The sequence below is a fragment of the Zeus faber genome (genome assembly GCF_960531495.2).
Source record: "Zeus faber genome assembly, chromosome: 15".
NCBI classification, from domain to species: Eukaryota; Metazoa; Chordata; class Actinopteri; order Zeiformes; family Zeidae; genus Zeus; species Zeus faber.
In genome coordinates this window covers 31,158,312-31,177,492 of record NC_137194.1, presented here as the reverse complement: position 1 = coordinate 31,177,492, position 19,181 = coordinate 31,158,312, and the positions used below count along the sequence as shown (strand labels likewise).

General features: G+C 44.3%; 1 protein-coding gene across 1 annotated transcript in view; it reads left to right on the top strand.

The window, feature by feature from the left end:
- Positions 1–1,317: 1,317 nt before the first annotated feature.
- The window catches only part of dennd2da (DENN/MADD domain containing 2Da), a 48,366-nt gene continuing 30,502 nt past the window's right edge, over positions 1,318–19,181 (top strand). The window contains exons 1-2 of the mRNA XM_080016022.1: positions 1,318–1,369; positions 13,609–13,656. Coding sequence (XP_079872148.1) covers positions 13,629–13,656 — 28 coding nt within the window. The 5' untranslated portion in view covers positions 1,318–1,369; positions 13,609–13,628. The remainder of the gene's footprint in view (positions 1,370–13,608; positions 13,657–19,181) is intronic.

Here is a 19,181-nt window from a genome sequence, read left to right as displayed (position 1 = left end):
GAGTTAGTAAAAGCTGCGTTTTTGTCAACTCCATCGGCAATACCAAAAGGTCACGTGAAAACACTGCAGACTACTGATGTGTCACAGAGAATCATCACTGCGTCATTGCTTCACTGTGCCGTCATTGCATGACAAGGCACAACTGGAACCAACTCGCAGAACGCTGATCAGATATGTTTAATTCAATAAGGAAAATAAATGCATCTACGATTAAAAACAAAAAAAAAAATGCTATTATTATTGGTTTTGCTTGGATAAACGGGGAATGAGGACATATGGGGATTACTTTGATTGTGCAGATTGCTGAGCAGAGAGATCAGAGAGCGGAGATTTTTGTTTTTTTAATAAATGTTAAAATTGCGGTACAATAAACAGGAGGGAAGTGGGAGAGAAGGCTAAAGTACGGGAGAATACCGAGAAAATCTGGATGGTTGACAGATATGTCATTGACGTCAAATAGGTGCCGGCCCCAATCTCAGAGATCACGGATCATAAAGCCCCGGTTATATGTCATCTTGAATTGTAGTTAGTTATAACTAATATTAATAAATTATTCAGTATTGCGAATAGGGCTTGTACATCGTTTCATCACACACGTCACACAGTCACACACAACACATCGACTAACCTGGACCCCATTGCTGCCTGCAGAGATATTATTTTTCATACATTTTAACCATGATAGGCAGCATAGCATGAAGCATCATCTGTAGAAAAAAGGTTTATGAAGTATTATAGATTTGGTTTTATCAAGGGTACTGGATTTGAGTACTTTTACTTTTAACACTCTAAGTACTTTTAAGAGAAGGTACTTCTATACATTTATTTAAGTAGAAATGTCAATGTGGTACTTTCCCTTTTACTATATATATATTTTGTGTCAGGGAATTTGTACTTTTACTTAATTAAAGGCTCAGAGTACTGCTTCCACCACTGAATATATTCCAGATGTATATTTTCTTTGCAGATATTTCTCGAAATATTTTCAACAAATACATACTTACATACTTTTTTTTTTCTAAATCCAAGTTGCTCTACTTTTTTTTTCTTCACTGTTGTCGTGTAAATACGAGGAGTCATGGAAAACCGGAGTCAGATTCCTTGTAAGTGAAGCGTACTTGTCCAATAAAGCCCTATTCTGATTCTGAGAGAGGATAAGATAAAGAGAAGATAAATCGTTCTGAGCGCCTGATAAACACGCGCATGCGCAGTCTCGGATCCGATCCGACGTTAAAAAAGTTCCTACAGTGAAGAGCGAAATATCACAAGACAGCCGTCGGTTTGTGACGCTGTGAAGCAATGAGTGCGCCAGTAAAGTTAAGGGTTCGAAAGGAACGCTCAAGATTGACCGCCTTGAAAAGCAGATGGGGTGAGTACTTCGGACGGTGGAAGTCGAGTTATAACTATCTACGTTTTTCGATGTCAGTTAAGTTAGTCAAGCTATTTTACTTCCCTGTTTGCCCGCGCGCGGTGCTAAAAAACAAACAAACAAACAAACAAACAAACAAACAAACAAACAAATAAATAAATGAATGGGTTCATGTTTGTTTGAGCTGTCGTATATGGCATCAATAATAATAATAATAAGAATTAATAATAATAATAATTATACTAATATGTTATAAGAGTATATGATGCTGTTGGCTTCGTGCGTGAGTGTGCGTTCTATAAGATGGGGAGCTGTAAACTTGTATACATACACATTGAGTATCGAATGTGGCCCGCTGAGAGAAAGTGATCATCAGATTAGTGGAATTTAGGGAAAAGTGCTGAAAAGCCATCGAAAGTAGTTTTGAGGGTCATGTGAAAGAGAAAACATATATTCGCTTTCAGTGATAATCACTTTAGTACATGTACTGTATGTATACAATGAATATATGAAACTTCACTGAACGACATAGATCATTGAAAGGACATTGAAATTTGGGAAGGATATGACAAGTGAAGAATGCAGGACAAGTATGGCAGAAAGAGAGCCGGAGCACAGGCCAGAAGTGTCGTAACATGTTTAGTTGCCCCAGGGCAATTGCAGTACGCCCAATCTCGTGGATGAACAAACTTAACATCATGTGCGTTTTTCTTTTTTTGTGGTTGTTACTTAAGAACTGCATTAGAAGAGCAAAATGTGTCTTCAAGCAACAAAATCTAGCCTCAGATAGTTTCTGCTATGCCGCAATGTGTGAGGTTTCAGTGTTTAGAAAAGCGAGACTGTGCTACTCTGTACATGTGGTGTGGTACTTCAGTCAAAACACTCAAAAACAAACCAGGAAGGAAATGAGCATGTACCATCACTCTGTGCAATGCACCTTGGACCTTGAGCTATAAGCGGGGCTGCACAGTCTGTCTTTCTTGTTGAAGCCACAGAAAGAGAATTGCTTTCATTTTTGCTTTGCTTTGATATACATGTGTATATAACCCTCTATCCAGTTAGTTCTACAGTATGTATAAACACGTGTCCACTTGGAAACGCTAGGGGGAAGTTGAAAAGTTGTCTATTGCACCTTTAAATATTGTCAGTGTTTTTCAACCAGGCAGCACATGGTAAACAAGTCGCAGCAGGCAAACACAGCCCAACACACCTCTATTGTAATGTACGTGATGTAATCTCATGTAAGCATTACATTTAGCAAAAGCTTTTCCAAACAACTTACAATAAGAATATTTTGTTGGACGTATCAAACAACTGTATATCACTGTCACAGACAGCTTATCCTTCTCTAGGAATAACTAGCATTAGTAGAGTTATATAATTCCTTTGAAATATTACATTTATCACAATTTATGCTTATTAACTCACGTTTTCTTTTTTAAACAAAAACATTAGCTGCAATATGATGGTGCTGTGTTGCAATACCAGATGAAAGCCATGGTGTTAGGATAACCACAATAATAATTTTCTCATCTTTGTGTATTCAGACAGACCCATCTGTCCTATAGATTGAAATCATGTCATCACTGTGAACTCAATTTCATGTGAATTGACGTGAAACCTTAGTTTTACAGCTTAACTTGCATCAGAGTTTGAGCTAGGATGTTTAATTGCTGGCCAACATATCCAGAAGGATTATTACATTATATGGAGTGGAGATTAGCGATATATGACCAATGGCCAATAAATATTGCCTGCAAGACATGACATGACACACTGCACATTGCACTGCTGCATCACAGCAAGAAAGTCCTGGGTTTGAGTCTCGCCTGCGGCGCTGTTGTGGCATTGTGCTCCGGCGGGTTATCTCCCAAATAGGAGCCTTTCTGTGTGGAGTTTGCATGTTCTCCCCGTGCTCACATGGGGTTTCCTCCACCTACCATCAGTATGCACCCCCACCAAAAACACACATGCACACATCACCATCGTCTGACCAGCGATGGACACCTGGTACCAGGTCCCCGGGCGCGTCGACGAATGCTGCCCACTGCTCCTGGCTGCCCCCCGGAGGAAGGACAAGCCAGGATGGGAGAAATGCAGAGGCCACATTTCACTGGCCACCACCCAAAAAGCATGTGCGTGTGTGTGTGTGTGTATATATATATATATATATATATATATATATATATATATATATGACAAATAAAGATTCTTAATTCTTAATGACTATTCCTGTCATTACAATAAGATAAAATTGAAGACTTATATAATATTGTAATATAATATACAGTATAAACATAATTAATGTAATATTTCATACAGGCCAACTGAACTAATAATACCATAAACAACAACATACAACATACAAAGCGCCCTAGTACAATCTGCGGAGGGCGGTGAAGGACGCTAAACGGGCGTACAGAGAGACTGTGGAGCTACAGATGGAGCGGGGGGACACCAGACGCTTGTTGGAGGGGCTGCGGATGATAACAAACTACAAGAGCAGCTCCTCCCCAGCCACGAGTGTGGACGCCTCCCTAGCCAACGAACTGAACCCCTTTTATGCGCGGTTTGAGTCTAGCAACAGCACCCCTAGCTCGCCGGCTAATTGGAGTTATACCGCTGGGGATGAGTGCGCCACTCCACTACCACTCTTAGTGTCCGTGCACGAGGTCAGGACCGCTTTGAGGCGGGTGAACACCAGGAAAGCTGCTGGCCCGGACGGCATATCTGGGCGAGTACTGAATACCTGTGTTAACCAGCTAGCTCCGGTGTTCACTACAATATTCAGCATCTCCCTGGCTGAATCAGTGGTCCCGTCCTGCTTCAAGAGGTCCACCGTCGTTCCTGTCCCGAAGATCTCCTGCCTGCCTGAATGACTACCGTCCCGTGGCACCTCACCTCGGTGGTCATGAAGTGTTTCGAGAGGCTGATTAAGGATTATATCTGCGCCTCCCTCCTCCGCACCTTGGACCCGTTGCAGTTTGCGTACCGGCAGAACAGATCCACGGATGACGCGGTTTCCCAGGTAATGCACACCACGCTCACGCACCTGGATGGCCGGAAGGGGGCCTATGTGAGAATGCTGTTCATCGATTACAGTTCAGCTTTCAACACCATAGTCCCCACCAGACTGACTGTCAAGCTGAAGGAGCTCGGACTGAATACTCCGCTGTGTGCCTGGATCCTGTACTTCCTCACAGCCCGACCCCAGGTGGTTAGGTTGGGGAAGCACATGTCCAGCTCCGTCACCCTGAATACAGAATCCCCCCAGGGCTGTGTCCTCAGCCCCCTACCGTACTCCCTGTACACAGATGACTGTGTGGCCAGGTCCAGCTCCAACACCATCATCAAGTTTGCTGATGACACCGTTGTCGTGGGCCTGATCACCGACTGCGACGAGAAGGCCTACCGCGAGGAGGCGGCTGACCTGTCACTCTGGTGCCAGGACAACAGCCTACACCTGAATGTCAGCAAAACTGAGGAGCTGATTGTGGACTTTAGGCGAGGATTACAATCGAGGACGCTCATGCCCTTGGTGATTAATGGGACTTCTGTTGATAGGGTGAGCAGCTTCAAGTACCTGGGAGTCCACATCACAAAGGACTTAACATGGACTGTACAAACAGACACTCTGGTGAGAAGGCGAGACAGCGTCTTTACCAACTCAGGCAGCTGAGGAAATTCCGGGTCTCGGTGGGGATCCTCAAGTCCTTCTACTGTGGAGCGTTGGAGAGCATCCTGACAGGCAACATCACTGCCTGGTTTTGGAACTGCACTGCCCAGGACAGGCGGGCCCTGCAGAGGGTGGTGCGTTCAGCTGAACGTACCACTGGAACTACACTCCCCTCCCTGCAGGACTTACACCAGGAGGTGTAGTAGCAGAGCCCGCAGGATCATGAAGGATCCTCATCACCCCAACAACGGACTGTTCCAGCTGCTGCGGCCAGGCAAGCGCCTCTGCAGTCACACAGCGAGACAGAGTTTTTTTCCTGCAAGCCGTAAGAACTGTCAATGCTGACCTCACCAGGGGTCCTCACTGAGCCACACACATAGGCTCCACTACCTTACTGTACTGTATTTAGCATACTGTACCGCATATTGTGGCATTGTTCAGGGTTGTTCGGTGATGCCGTATTGCTGCGCCGTACTGTTGTATACTGTGCTGTATTATCCCACTAACACTACCTCACTTCATTCACATGCCACTTTAATGCACATATCTGTATGTGGCACGGTGGCGCAGTGCATTGCACTGCTGCCTCACAGCAAGAAGGTCCTGGGTTCGATTCCCCCCTGGGGCGCTGTTGGGGCTCACATGGGGTTTCCTCCACCTCACGTCAGTAAGGACCCCCACCAAAAACATGCACCCATCATTGTCTGACCAGCAATGGACATTTATCACCTGGTCCCCGGGCGCGTCCACGTATGCTGCCCACTGCTCCTGTGCCCCCGGAGGAAGGACAACCAAGGATGGGTCAAAAGCAGAGAATCCATTTCACCGGCCACCATCAAAAAAGCATGTGCATGTGTGTGTGTGTGCAAGCATGTGTTATAGTGTGGTGTGATGAATAAAGACTGTTTCTTCTTCTTCTTTCTTCTTTCTGTATATACTGTACATAATTGCCTATTCCATATACATAAGCATATTCCCTTTATCTATTTTATCTTATTTTATTTTATTCTATATATTTTTATTTTATTCTATAAGTATTATTCGACTTACTGTATTACGTTTTAGGAGTCAGTTAGTTAGTCTTTTACAAAGAAATTTTTCCCTAGGACATGTGTTATCACCAGGTGCGTTGCATTACATTTCACTGCATATATGTATGAAAGTATGTATATGTATGTGACGAATTAACCTCTTGAATCTTGAATCTTGAAATCTTGAAACAATATATATATATATTTATATTTATATATATATATTAGTAAAAACAGCAGTCCCAATAGTGCAAATGCTTGCGCTACACTGAGTGAAGCACACACCGCATCCAATGTGAAAGCCCCTTGAGGAGGTTCTAAAACAGGGGTCTCAAACTCAACTTACCTGGGGGCCGCTGGAGGTAGAGTCTGGGTGAAGCTGGGTCGCATCAAGTATTCCAAAAAAAAGTGCAACTGATCCAATCTTCTCAATCTTTATTAATAACGTTTCAGAACATAAACAGTTCTTCAGAACATAGGCTTCTCTTACCTACTCCTTGCTGCCAGAGACCTGGCAGCTCTTCCTCTTACACAGCTGAGCCACATTTGGTTGAGGGAGGAAGCAATTGAGTATGGCCCAGTATGGCTTGAAGATGCTCATCAGTAAGTTTGGACCTGTACTTTACCTTATTAAAGTTTATGGTGGAGAAGAGCTTTTTACACACATATGTGCTCCCAAAAAGGCACATGGTCCGCATGAACATCCTGAAAAGCTCATGGAAGGTGGGGGGCAATTCTCTCAAAAATTGTCCAAGCTTATCTGCTTTTCCACTCACCTCCCTGAACTTGGCTTTGAGTTCAGAATTGCACTGTAGGTCAATTAGCTCCATTTGAAGCACAGAAGGGGCATCTTGCACATTGTAGGAGAAGGGATCAGCAAAAATTTGAAAAGTGGCTCTGTATCTTGAAGTCTGCAAACCTCTGATTAAATTCCTCCTGTAGCTTTTCAATGGCATCAGCATACTTCTCACCACTGAATGCTGTGCCCGCATCCATGAGTGCCTTGCATGCTGGGAAATGGCAGAGGTTTGTCTGAGAGAGCTGGGCTTTCCATAACACAAGTTTTGTGCAGAATGCTCTGACGTTGTCATAGGCAGCACTGACAAGCTGCCTCTGGCCTTGTAAATTCTTGTTCAGTACATTCAGCTCCTGTGTGATGTCAAGAAGAAAAGCTAAGTCCACGAGCCATTTGGGATCACTTAGCACAGGAACAGCCATCCCATCCTTCTCCATGAAGGCATTCAGTTCTGCTCTCAACCCAAAAAACCTCTTCAAGACATTTCCCCTGCTGAGCCAACGTACCTCGGTGAAGTAGAGCACATCCTCATATGCTGACTCTATTTCCTCCAAAAAGGCATTTCACAACGACAGACATCACATTGTCAAACTTCAGGCATTTGCTGCAAAGGGCCTGCTGATGGATAACCTGTGCAGAGCAATGGCCTCCTCCACATCCTCTTCTTCCAGTTTTCTTTGAACAAGTGCCACCAGTCCATTTCTCCTCCCTGTCATTGGTGACGCTCCGTCGGTTGTTATTCCAGCAAACCTCTTCCACGGTTAACCAGCATCCACAATGGCATCACACAGCTGGTGGAATATCTCCTGAGCGGTGGTCTGGCCATGTATTAGAATTACTGTGAGCAACTCCTCCATAACTTTAAAATTGTCGTCAACACCACGGACATACATTGCGAGCTGCGCAGTGTCAGTGATGTCTGTGCTCTCATCAAGAGCAACTGAGTATGCACGGAATTGTTTGGCTTTCTCACGCAGTTGATCGTATATGTTACCTGACAAGTCAGAAATGCGCTCTGCCCCTGTGTTGGCTGAAAGGCTGATGTTGCTAAACTGACCCTTCTTTTCCCGACAGACTAAACTTGCAGCCTGTTACATGCACTTTTTGATGAACTTGCCGTCTTTGAATGGCTTTCCCGCCTTAGCAATCATCTCACTCACCACGTAGCTAGATTTGACTGCCGCATCACTCTCTTTGCTAGCTTTCTTGAAAAAATCTTGTTGCCTCAGTAGACATGTTTTAAGATTGGCGACCCGGTGTTCTCTCTCAACTCCCTGGTATTTTGCATACTCCTCAGCATGTCTAGTTGAGTAATGATGTCTGATGTTGTATTCCTTGTGCAGTGCAACTTTCTCTGTGCATATAAGACACGTCGGAGTGCCCCTGTGCTCAACAAAAAAATATTCAGTCTCCCACTTTGGTGGGAGACGGAATATTCACCAACCTTCGAATATTCGCCAACCTTTCTCTTCACGGCTGGTTTTGAGAAAGACATGATTGGGGCTGGGTGACAAAAAAAACGCATTTAATAATAATAGGTAAAAAGTTAATAAAAAAAACTACTATCAATGCTTTGGTTTCTGTCTACCATACACTTTTACAGCGCTTGGGTCACCCTGAAGGCGGGTTTTCCATTGTGATATATTTACATGTTTTTATCCCAATACCTGAGTATTTCGGATCTTATTTAGTATGCCTTTTCTATATATTCTAAGAGGGATTTGAAAACTTTATCATTGTTATCGTTGTTGCGTTTTTGAGCACTTTGTTTTTCTTATCATTATTAAGTGGCATACTCCACCTGTCTTAATTCTTAACATTGAGTGCATTGTCTTCTTTTGCGATCGCACATATTTGTCCTTTTTCCTTCTCTTTATTTCTCTTGTAATAATAATCTATAACTTCTTCTTTATAATATTCAGGTTGTAACCACCATTTGGCTTTTGCTCTTGCCGCCCATCTCATTCTATTTGCTATCCATGTAGTTCTTTTCCTGTTCCTCTTGCAACACTCTGCTGTCTTTATTAGGTCACTGATTACTCTTGTTGAGTCCGCCCACTTCTGTACCTTGCACTGGGTGGCAGGATATATTTTCCTTCCACTTGGTGTCACTCTGGAATCATGTTTCAACCAAGTGACTAACGTTGCTAATTCGCGTTGGCTAACTTGTTAACAAACACCACCGGAAGCTATCACGAGCCTGAGCTGTGCTAGCCCATAAGTGATAAAAAATATAAAATTCCCAGGGCAATGATTCGCGCAACGACTCAGCAAAAAGGTACGTGTGAGAAAAACGTGCGGGTCGCACTAACACTAAACACTTTGATGTCAAGTAGGGGGCCACAAAATATCGTCCCGTGGGCCGAGAATTTGAGACCCATGTTCTTATATATGTCAATTTATACGACACATCATCATCTAATTATGAAGGCCAACAAATGACACTCAATTCATGGCGTGAAATATCTGCAGACGTTTTTTTCATATTTCATATAACGTCCGTGCTAAAATAGACTGAACACTGCCATGTAGTGTTTCGGCGGTCTATGTTTGTAATCACAATGCAGAACCATAAATACAAGCACCGACGTAAACACCCACGGCATACTTACGGCAGCTATTCAACGCTGGAAAACAAACAATGGAAAACAAATGCATTGAAAGGTAAGCTTGTAAACTACTGTTGAATGCACAGAACCGGCCCTAGCTAACATGGTGCCCGAAGGCAAGATAGTTGATGTTGTCCCCTTGTGATCCAAAATAAATGCTTTCAATGCACCTTGGCTATAAAGTCATCCGGGTCAGAGGTTAGAGGTGAGAGGTTAAGAGCAAGAGATTGGAGCAAATGTGTCCCCATAGCAATATTTCTAGTCTTTAATGCTGTGAGTCATTGACGAGATACCACACACACACACACACACACCCATATAAATACATATTTGTATCAGAATGATATACCACCATGCCTTAAAGCAACTGAACGCCACTCCAGGAACGCCACTAGAGGAATCGTGGTACAACCCCCATCACATGGTGAGTCATAACAACAAGAACAGCATCGCCTTCAACTGCTCCTACTAGTACCAAGGTCAGAACCTAAACGAGTCCCTACTGCACAGACCTACACTCAGAGCCTCACTCCTAGGGATGCTGCTGAGGTCCCGGGAGCATGCAGCGGCTATTAGCGGAGACATCAAGGGCATGTTTCATCAGGTCCACCTCCTCCCAGAAAACTGGTGTCTCCTTCGATTTGCGTGGCAAGACAGGACTAAGGAAGAACCACCAACAGTGTACAGTACGACATGCAGCCCATGCTGTGCGACGTTCGCCCTACAGCCCCATGTTAACAGCCAACCAGAAGAAATTGTGAGGTTCTCCGGTCGAAAGGTGCTTCTTTGTCGATAACTGACTGCAGAGTCTACCCACTCCCAAAGAAGCCAAACAGTAAGTCGACAAGCTGAGAGAGCTACTAGCCTCAGGGGTTTTCAACCTTCGACAGTGGGCCAGTAACGTGCCGAGTGTTGTGGAACACCTATCTAAAGACGCCAGGTCAGACACGAGCTCTGGCTTGCCCAGGAAAATGCCAACTTCCGTGCTGACATGGCTGCAGTCAGTCCTGCCGCTATAAGGTTTTCGTCAGTACCAGGGTGGCAGAGATCCAAGAACTCACAGGCTCCCGTGATTGGCGCTATGTGGATTCAGAGAGGAACCCTGTCAATGACATCACAAGAGGCAAGACCCTGAAGGAGCTTGTGAAGCCCGACAGGTGGAGCCAAGGACCTCCATTTCTCCTCCAACCCCCAGCCACTTGGTCCCTGAAGCCCTCTGCATTGAAAGAGGAGGGTGCGTCGGAGCTCCGTAAATCCTCCTTCTGCGACATCGCCTCCATCGGGTCCAACGCACCGCTGAGATATGCTGGGAGGCAGAGACCTTCGTCTACCACAGAGTCTAGCAGGACAGTTTCCCAAATGAGCTCCGTCTCTTGAAGGCCGGTAAGCCCGTCCCTTCCAGTAGTAGACTACTCACCCTGTCACCAGACCTGCTGTCCCCAAGTTGGCTGACCTACCTCCAGCACGTCTGCGCCTTTACAAACCTACCTTCTATTCCACTGGGATGGATTGCTTCAGACCATTACAGACCAAGATGTGTCGACGTCTTGAGAAGAGATGGGGGATTATATTCAAGTGTCTCACAACCTGAGCGGTTCACTTGGACCTCCTAACCACGATGCGCACCGACTCCTTCCTGATGGCCCTTAGAGGATTCATCGCTCGACGAGGGATGCTAGCAGAGCTGTACTCGGACCAGGGAACAAACTTCTGGGGAGGAGAGAGGGAGCTGCGGGAGGCCTTTGGCGAGCTATCTCTCGGCCTCCAGCAGCAGCTTGCTAAGCAGGGGGTGGACTTCTGCTTCAACCCCCCCACGGCACCACACTTCAAGACCGCCCTATACACCACAGTGGGTGCCCAGCCGGTCTCAGAAGGAGCACTCCAGACAATGCTTCTTGAAGTGGAAGGAATTCTTAACTGTTAAACACCCAGCTCTGTCTCGTCCAGCATCACTGACCTTGACCCTGTGATACCCAATGTCCTTCTGATGGGGCAGCCTGATGGATCCCTTTCTCATGTCGTCTACCCGGAGACTGAGCTCCTGAGTCTTTGTTGCTGGAGGCAGTCGCAGGTGCTAGCTTCATCAGGAACTACTTGCCTTCCCTGCAAACCCGTCAGAAGTGGCACGCTACCCAGGCTGACCTCACTGAAGATTCTGTTGTAATGCTGATGGGCCCCCAGTTGCCTCAGACCCTGTGGCCCATCAGACATGTTGCTAAGGTCCACACCAGTGTCGATGGACCTGTAAGGTCCGTCGACATGAAGATTGGTGATTGAGTGAACACCGGGCCGTTGGCCTGGCTTGTCGTCCTGCCAGCCATCCCAGCAGACGAGGACGACGATGACACTAGGCTGACCGTTACCTTGTCATCCGGGTCAGAGGTTAGAGGTGAGAGGTTAAGAGCAAGAGAGATTGGAGCAAACAAGTACCAATAGCAACTGGTCTTTAATGTTTTGGGCCATTGACTTGATACCACACACACACACATATAAATAGATATTTGTATCAGAATGATATACGACCTTGCCTTGAATTAAAGCAGCTGAATGCCACTCCATGCCTCCATGCATTTTGATTAATGCCCCAGGGGCGAGATACTACATTAACTGAGCCAACACCAAACCTATACAGTCCGTAACAGAGTCCTCCTCTAACTATATAGAGTATTTTCTTTATATTCAACCTTTTATTTATCTAGACAGTTCAATGACTTGAACATTTTTATAGGCTATAAAAAGATATATAAAAAAGTTAATTAAAACAAAAATGTGAAATCTGCAGAAAATTTGAAAAATCAATAGCTTTACAAGCCCCAATTTTAAACATAATTTTAAGGTTAAAATTAACAAGAAACAAGTTTGATAAGGTTTAAAATAAAAAAATAAAATCCTTTCCTTTCAGTACAATCTGTTGTGTGCCATTATACACTCATCGTTGGACAATATTTGCATAATAAATCCCAGAATGCATTTCACAATATTTACACAATATAATATAAAAAACGATTCGATACACTTTATTTTGCAAATATATTTTATTTATTGTCATCATTATACTGAAATACCATACTGGATGTTTCTTAGTGGCAATTGTTTTGGGACTAATTGTATATAACCATCAGCGGGGAAGAGTACAATGAAAGCTAACAAGTTAAATAAAGATCTTTCACACTTGAATTTCAAGCTTGTCTTATGTTGTGGTCGACTACCATTATATTATGGCCTCTGTTGTACCCTTTAAAAATTAATGTTATTAAAAAAGAAAAAAAGGTTGAAGTTGTGCGCCCCCTTGAGCATCTTGTCACAACTAGCATTTGCCTATACTGCCAAGAAACAGGCTGGTCTTGTGTTTGCGTGTTAATTGTATCGCAACCAAGTGTTCACCTTTAGCAAACCATTTAATGTCTGGCACGTGTCTGAAGCGATTCAACGAGTGCCACCGTTCCCTGTGTTATTTTTGCCATTTTTCATTTTTTTACAAGATTTTTGGTGGCTGCGTAGTGAATATATGACTCTGTGATACAGTGTGATTATTTGAAATATATTAAGCCCATTTTCAATCTCTTTAAGGTAACAGGTATAATACAAACTTGCTATTGTGAAGTCCAGACAAGTCTGGGCCTGATCTCAGAAGGTTTCTGACCATTTTGAATTAAAAGACTGCCAGTGACTGAGTGCACCCTTAATGAATCTTAAGACTAAGATATCCTAACTCTCTTTAGATTTTACAAATGTGTCTGAAGAAAAAGTGAAGAACACTGCTAACGGCAAACCAAGCAATGGGCCACCGCATCCAGGTCTTTTCCCTAAACTATCCCAAATATTATCAAACTAAACTAACCCAAAACAAAACCTGAACACTGGTCTACCAGAAACCTACAATATAAAAGTACTAAAAGAGATAAATATTATTGTGAAACGAAATGGCATCATTATTTAGAAAATCAAGGTGCTGAAGGGGAACCATCTGTATCACCCTTCCAGGGTATCTCTTTGGGTATAATGGTCATGCAGGGCACACAGGGCAGGTCAGATTTGCAACATTAACCATTTCTTTCAGAGCATGTAGAGTACCAATGAAAAAGTTGTCTCTGTGAGCAAACCGAATTGTCCCCTTCTTTGTTCAGGGGAGCAGCCCAAGGTGAAAATGATTGACAATATCAGTGGACAGGAGGGTAAGTAAATGCACTTACATGCAAGATTACAATCACTTAAAAAAAACATTTAAAGTAATTTGAAGAGATATGTTAATATATATTATATATTTTCACAAAAGACAGAGCAGCACCGTATAAAACAATATTTAAATACTCATACAGAACTTGGTTTCGGTATACACCGATGAGCCACAACATTAAAACCCCTGACAGGTGAAATGAAAAGCTCATCTCGTTCCAATGGCATCTGTCAAGCCTGTGGGATACATGAAGCAGCAAGTGAACTGTCAGTTCTTGAAGTTGATATGTTGGAAGCAGGAAAAATTGGCAAGCGTAAGGACTTTGACAAGGGCCAAATTGTGATGGCTAGACGATTGGGTCAGAGCGTCCCAAAAACGGCGGGTCTTGTAGGGTGTTCCCAGTATGCAGTGGTTAGTACGTACCAAAAGTGGTCCAAGGAAGGACAACTGGTGAGCCGGCAACTGGGTCATGGGCGCCCATGGGGTCATTGATGCGCGTGGGGAGGAAAGCCTAGCCTGGTCCGAAGAGCGACTGAAGCACAAATTGCTGAAAAATGTAAGGCTAGCTATGATAGAAAGGTGTCAGAACACACAGTGCATCGCAGCTTGCTGCGTATGGGGCTGCGGAGCCGCAAACCAGTCAGAGTGACAATGCTGTACGTACCCCTGTCCACCGTCGAAAGCGCCTCCAATGGGAACGTGATTGCAGAACTGGACCATGGAGAAATGGAAGAAGGTGGCCTGGTCTGATGAATCACGTTTTCCTTTACATCATGTGGATGGCCGGGGTTGGGGTCCGATCGAGCATCTGTTGGATGTGCTGGAATAACAAGCCTGATGAAAGTCCATTGGGGCCCCACCTCTCAACTTACAGGACTTAAAGGATATGATGCTAACGTCTTGGTGCTAGATACCACAGAACACCTTCAGAGGTCTGGTGGAGTCGATGGGCCTCGATGGGTCAGAGTGGTATTCAGCTACAAAATAGTAGTGGTTATAAGTGATGGTTTTTATGTTGTGGATTTTTATTTTTATTTTTTTTCTGGAACTACAACTGGTCCCGTGGCCTGTTCCTGTCAAAGTTATGGCAGTAAATAAGGGAGGAAAGGAGGGGAAAGCACCCTCGGTTGCTGGGGTGCACTCCAAGCAGGGGTGCGTGAGTGCATGTGTGCGAGCGTGCGTGTGTGGGTGTGCGTGTGTGTAAGATGTCCACCGGTGAGTGTACATGACTTATCCCCATTGGTACTGGTGTAGAAGGTCGGTATTATGTTGCGGCGCCTCCAGGCAGCGCAAGGGGCCCCGAAGCCCCTCCACGGCCCCGCGGACAACCCCCGGCTGCAGGAGATCCCCGGGTACCCCACCCTGCGGCCACGGAAGACCCCCGGGCCCCCAGAGAAGCCAGAGGGCCGTGGAGCAATTCCCGCGCCCAGCCCGAGGAGCATGACCAAGTCCCAGGGAGCACGAGGAGGCCACACATACAACCAACCCGGATCACGGCCCCACAGTGACAGACCGTCACCCCACCCGAGCCGCCCGCCCCATGGGCGGGCCGGCAAGACCCCCACTCCCACCTGCGCCCCACACAAGGGGGGGGTGGCCCTTCCCGCCTGGCGTGAGTGCCAAGTGACCATACACGTAGCAACAAGTGCCCAGCGCGGGGCACCTCGATGTTACACCCACCCCCCGGCGAAGCCGGCAGGCCGTCAGTTATACAGGCCCTCCGCCACCCGGGGCACCCGCCGCAGATGAAATATGTTGTATGTAAATATGTTGTATGTAGATTTGGAGCTGTAACAAAAGTAATTTCCCCCTGGGATTATTAAAGTATTTCTGATTCTGATTCTGATTCTGATGCCCCAAAGCACAACAACATTACACCGACCTAGGAAGACTCAAGTATTAAATGATGGAGTTATGTCAGTGATAAAAGTAGCCCATATCTCATTAAATGAATCAACATGGTTTTGAGATATTGCCAATAGTTTTTCCATTGAGATGTAATCTATTAATAACTGCAACAATTGGGATGTGGTGAGATTGTCTCTATTTTTCCAATTGAGTAATATAATTTTCTTGGCCATTGTTAAGGCGATCAAAATGGGTTGGTGGTGTTTCAGTGGTGGGTCAACTGAGGAGAGGTCACCGAGAAGACATATAGACGGGGAGAATGGAATGCTGCTACCCAGAAGGGTTGATAGCTTCTTGGTGATGTTGGTCCAGAATGCTAGGATAGGTGGGCAGAGCCAGAAGGCATGAAAGTAGTCATCTCTGGTATCAAGGAAACATTGAGAGCAAATGTCTTCATCCACAAAACCCATTTTGAACATTTTGTGTTCTGTGATATGGGCTCTGTGCAAAATCTTATATTGGATGAGCTGCATTTTGGAGTTGCAGGTCATAGAAAAGGTGTTGTTGCAAATAAGCTTCCACAGGTTGATATCGGTGGGAGCAGCAAGGTCTCTTTCCCATTTCATTGTAGGTAAAGATAAGGTGTCGTCTATTTTTAGTAAAAGTTCGTATATTCTGGAAAAGGGATTTTTCAAGTGACCGATATGACTGAGATGTTCAATCATTTCAGGTGGTTGTAGGATGTTGTTCGTCAACTTGATAATAACTTTTAGAGACTGCTGTAATTGAGGGAATTGAAGGAAGCCGTGGCCACAGATATTATACCTTTGTGTTAAGGTTGGGAAGGATATAAGAGAATTGTTTTAAAAAATGTGTTCCAGATGAGTTATTCCTTGTCTTTTCCAAGACCTAAAGATTATTGGTTTGTTTTTAACCAGGAAATCTGGGTTGTGCTAGATTGGCGTAAATTTGTTTGGAGATAGAGTGTGACCACTAAGTTTGAGGAATTTCCACCAGGCTGACAGAGTTGTTGTGATAAATGGGTTTTTAAAGCAATTATGTTTCTTTATAGATTCAGTAAGTTATGGGAGATCGGATAATGATAACTCCTGACATTCAGATTGTTCAATGTCTCGCCATCCATGGGCCAATTGTTGCTCTGGTTGTAACCATTTCATTATAAATTGAAGATGGTTTGCTAGATAGTAGTATCTAAAGTTTGGGGGCTGCTAGGCCTCCACAGTCTTTGTGTTTTTCTGGAGTGTTGCTAATTTAATTCTTGGTTTCTTGTATTTCCAATAAAATTTGTTGACTATGGAGTCGAGAGTATTAACCCATTGTACTGTTGGTTGCACAGGGGTCATTGAAAATACATAGTTTATTTTTGTAAGTATATTCATTTTCACTGCTGCTATCTTACGAATTAGTGAGATGGGTAGGTTGTTCCATCGAATTATGTCTTCTTCAATGGATTTGAGCAATGGAGTGAAGTTGAGGGAAAACAAATCTGATAGATTGGGGGAGATATCAATACCAAGGTATCTTATATTGCCCGTTGTGATGGTTAAGTGAAGTTTCTGGGTTGCAACATTACAGTCCCCCCCAATGAGTGGTAAGACTGTGGTTTTCCACACCGCCCCCTTCTCTAGCGTGGTCTGTTTTCACGATACATTATAACCTTCAATACGAATGTTCTTCAGGCATTGATTTGCTAAACCAGGTTTCGTATATGACAATTATGTCCGCATCTGTCATTTTAGCCCACATTCAAATTAAGTCAATTTATTTATTTATTTTTTCATACTTTAACCCAGGGGTGTCAAACTAATTTTCACCGAGGGCCACATCAGCATAATGGTTGCCCTCAAAGGGCCGGATGTAACTTTGAGGCAGTATAAATGAAGCTAAATGTAATGTAAAATAAATGCAACTACTCCTTAATGTTAAATAACTCTGGATTTTTATTATTCAGCTTACAAATATTACATATATATTTGCATAAATGTATAAATAAATGTTTGCTTGTTGCTCTGTTATAACATAAATCCTTTTAATTCGTCAGCTTATGAAACCCACATTACTCCATCAATCAACGATCAAACTATCCAAGTGAATAAGGATAAATAACAAGTTATGACATCAACTTTTTTCACAACTTTTTTGTCATAGTTGAGAGGGGCAGAATAACGGTCCAACCAACAATTGTAAGCTGCTAAGAACATGTGTGACAGGTGTAGCATTTTACATAAACAAATGGCTGCACACAGCCTTGCAAGGGGATACATCCAACTAATGAGAGATGGTTTGATTACAGTGAAAATTTGTCTGCATAAACACATAAACCTGCAAACACTAAATACATTGCTACACATATAACGTAGTATATGTAATAAACTCAAAATAACAACACAGGGGTTGTCTCGCACGGTGGCACGGTGGTGCCGTGCATTGCACTGCTGCCTCACAGCAAGAAGGTCCTGGGTTCGATTCCCACCTGGGGCGCTGTTGGCACCGTGCTCCGGCGGGTTATCCCCCAAATAGGAGCCTTTCTGTGTGGAGTTTGCATGTTCTCCCCGTGCTCACATGGGGTTTCCTCCACCTCACGTCAGTAAGGACCCCCACCAAAAACATGCACACATCATCGTCTGACCAGCGATGGACACTTATCACCTGGTCCCCAGGCGCGTCTACGTATGCTGCCCACTGCTCCTGGCTGTGGCCCCGGAGGAAGGACAAGCCAGGATGGGTTAAATGCAGAGGAACCATTTCACCAGCCACCATCAAAGCGTGTGTGTGTGTGTGTGTGTGCAAGCATGTGTTGTTGTGTGACAATTAAAATTGTTTCTTCCTCTTCGATGCTGCCTGTCCTTTAACACACCACATGAATCCCCTCTCCACCATCCTCATCCATTGATCATGTTCTGAAAATAACAAACACAAAGCAAAATGCAAGCACAATCATTAAATTGCACACAGTTTAACTATTCTTGTTCTTGGTTGAAATACATTTTACTATATTTTAATTAGGTTTTTAAAAATGCTTACCTATGTGTTTTCTGACCAGATGTCTGACACCTTTTTTCCATGGCCAGTGTGTCAATGTCTGGTTTTAGGTCTTGTGCTGAGGCAATCCGTAGAACAGCATGGAGGTTGTCATCAGTGATGCGTGATCTATGCTTGGTCTTGTTTAGATTCATGATTGAAAACATCTGCTCGCAGAGATAGGTGCTCCCAAACATAGACAGAACACGGGCAGCATGAAGTCCAAGCTGTGGCATCAAACCAGGGGGCAGTTGACTTAGAAGTCCTGGAATGCAGCATCCTGGAACTTTGCTCTCAGGCCACCATCGCTTTGAAGCTCTATTAACTCCACCTGAAGATGTTGGGGTGCAGTGCAGACGTCGGTGGTGAAAGGATTGGCAAAGATGGCAAAGCCTGAGTGCTGTGCTCTAAAGTCAGAGAAGCGTCGATCAAACTCATTCATTAACCGGCTCAGTTTGGTAGCTAGCTGAGTACATGAAAAAGTACCAGGAAATGCGGCTGAGATGCTGTGACAAACAGGAAAGTGGGCAAGATTGTCCTGTTTCACTTAGTATATCCATAGATCAAGTTTACGCTGGAAAGCCGTGATCATGTCGGACATCTGCGTGATGACTTGTTTGCGTCCCTGCAGCT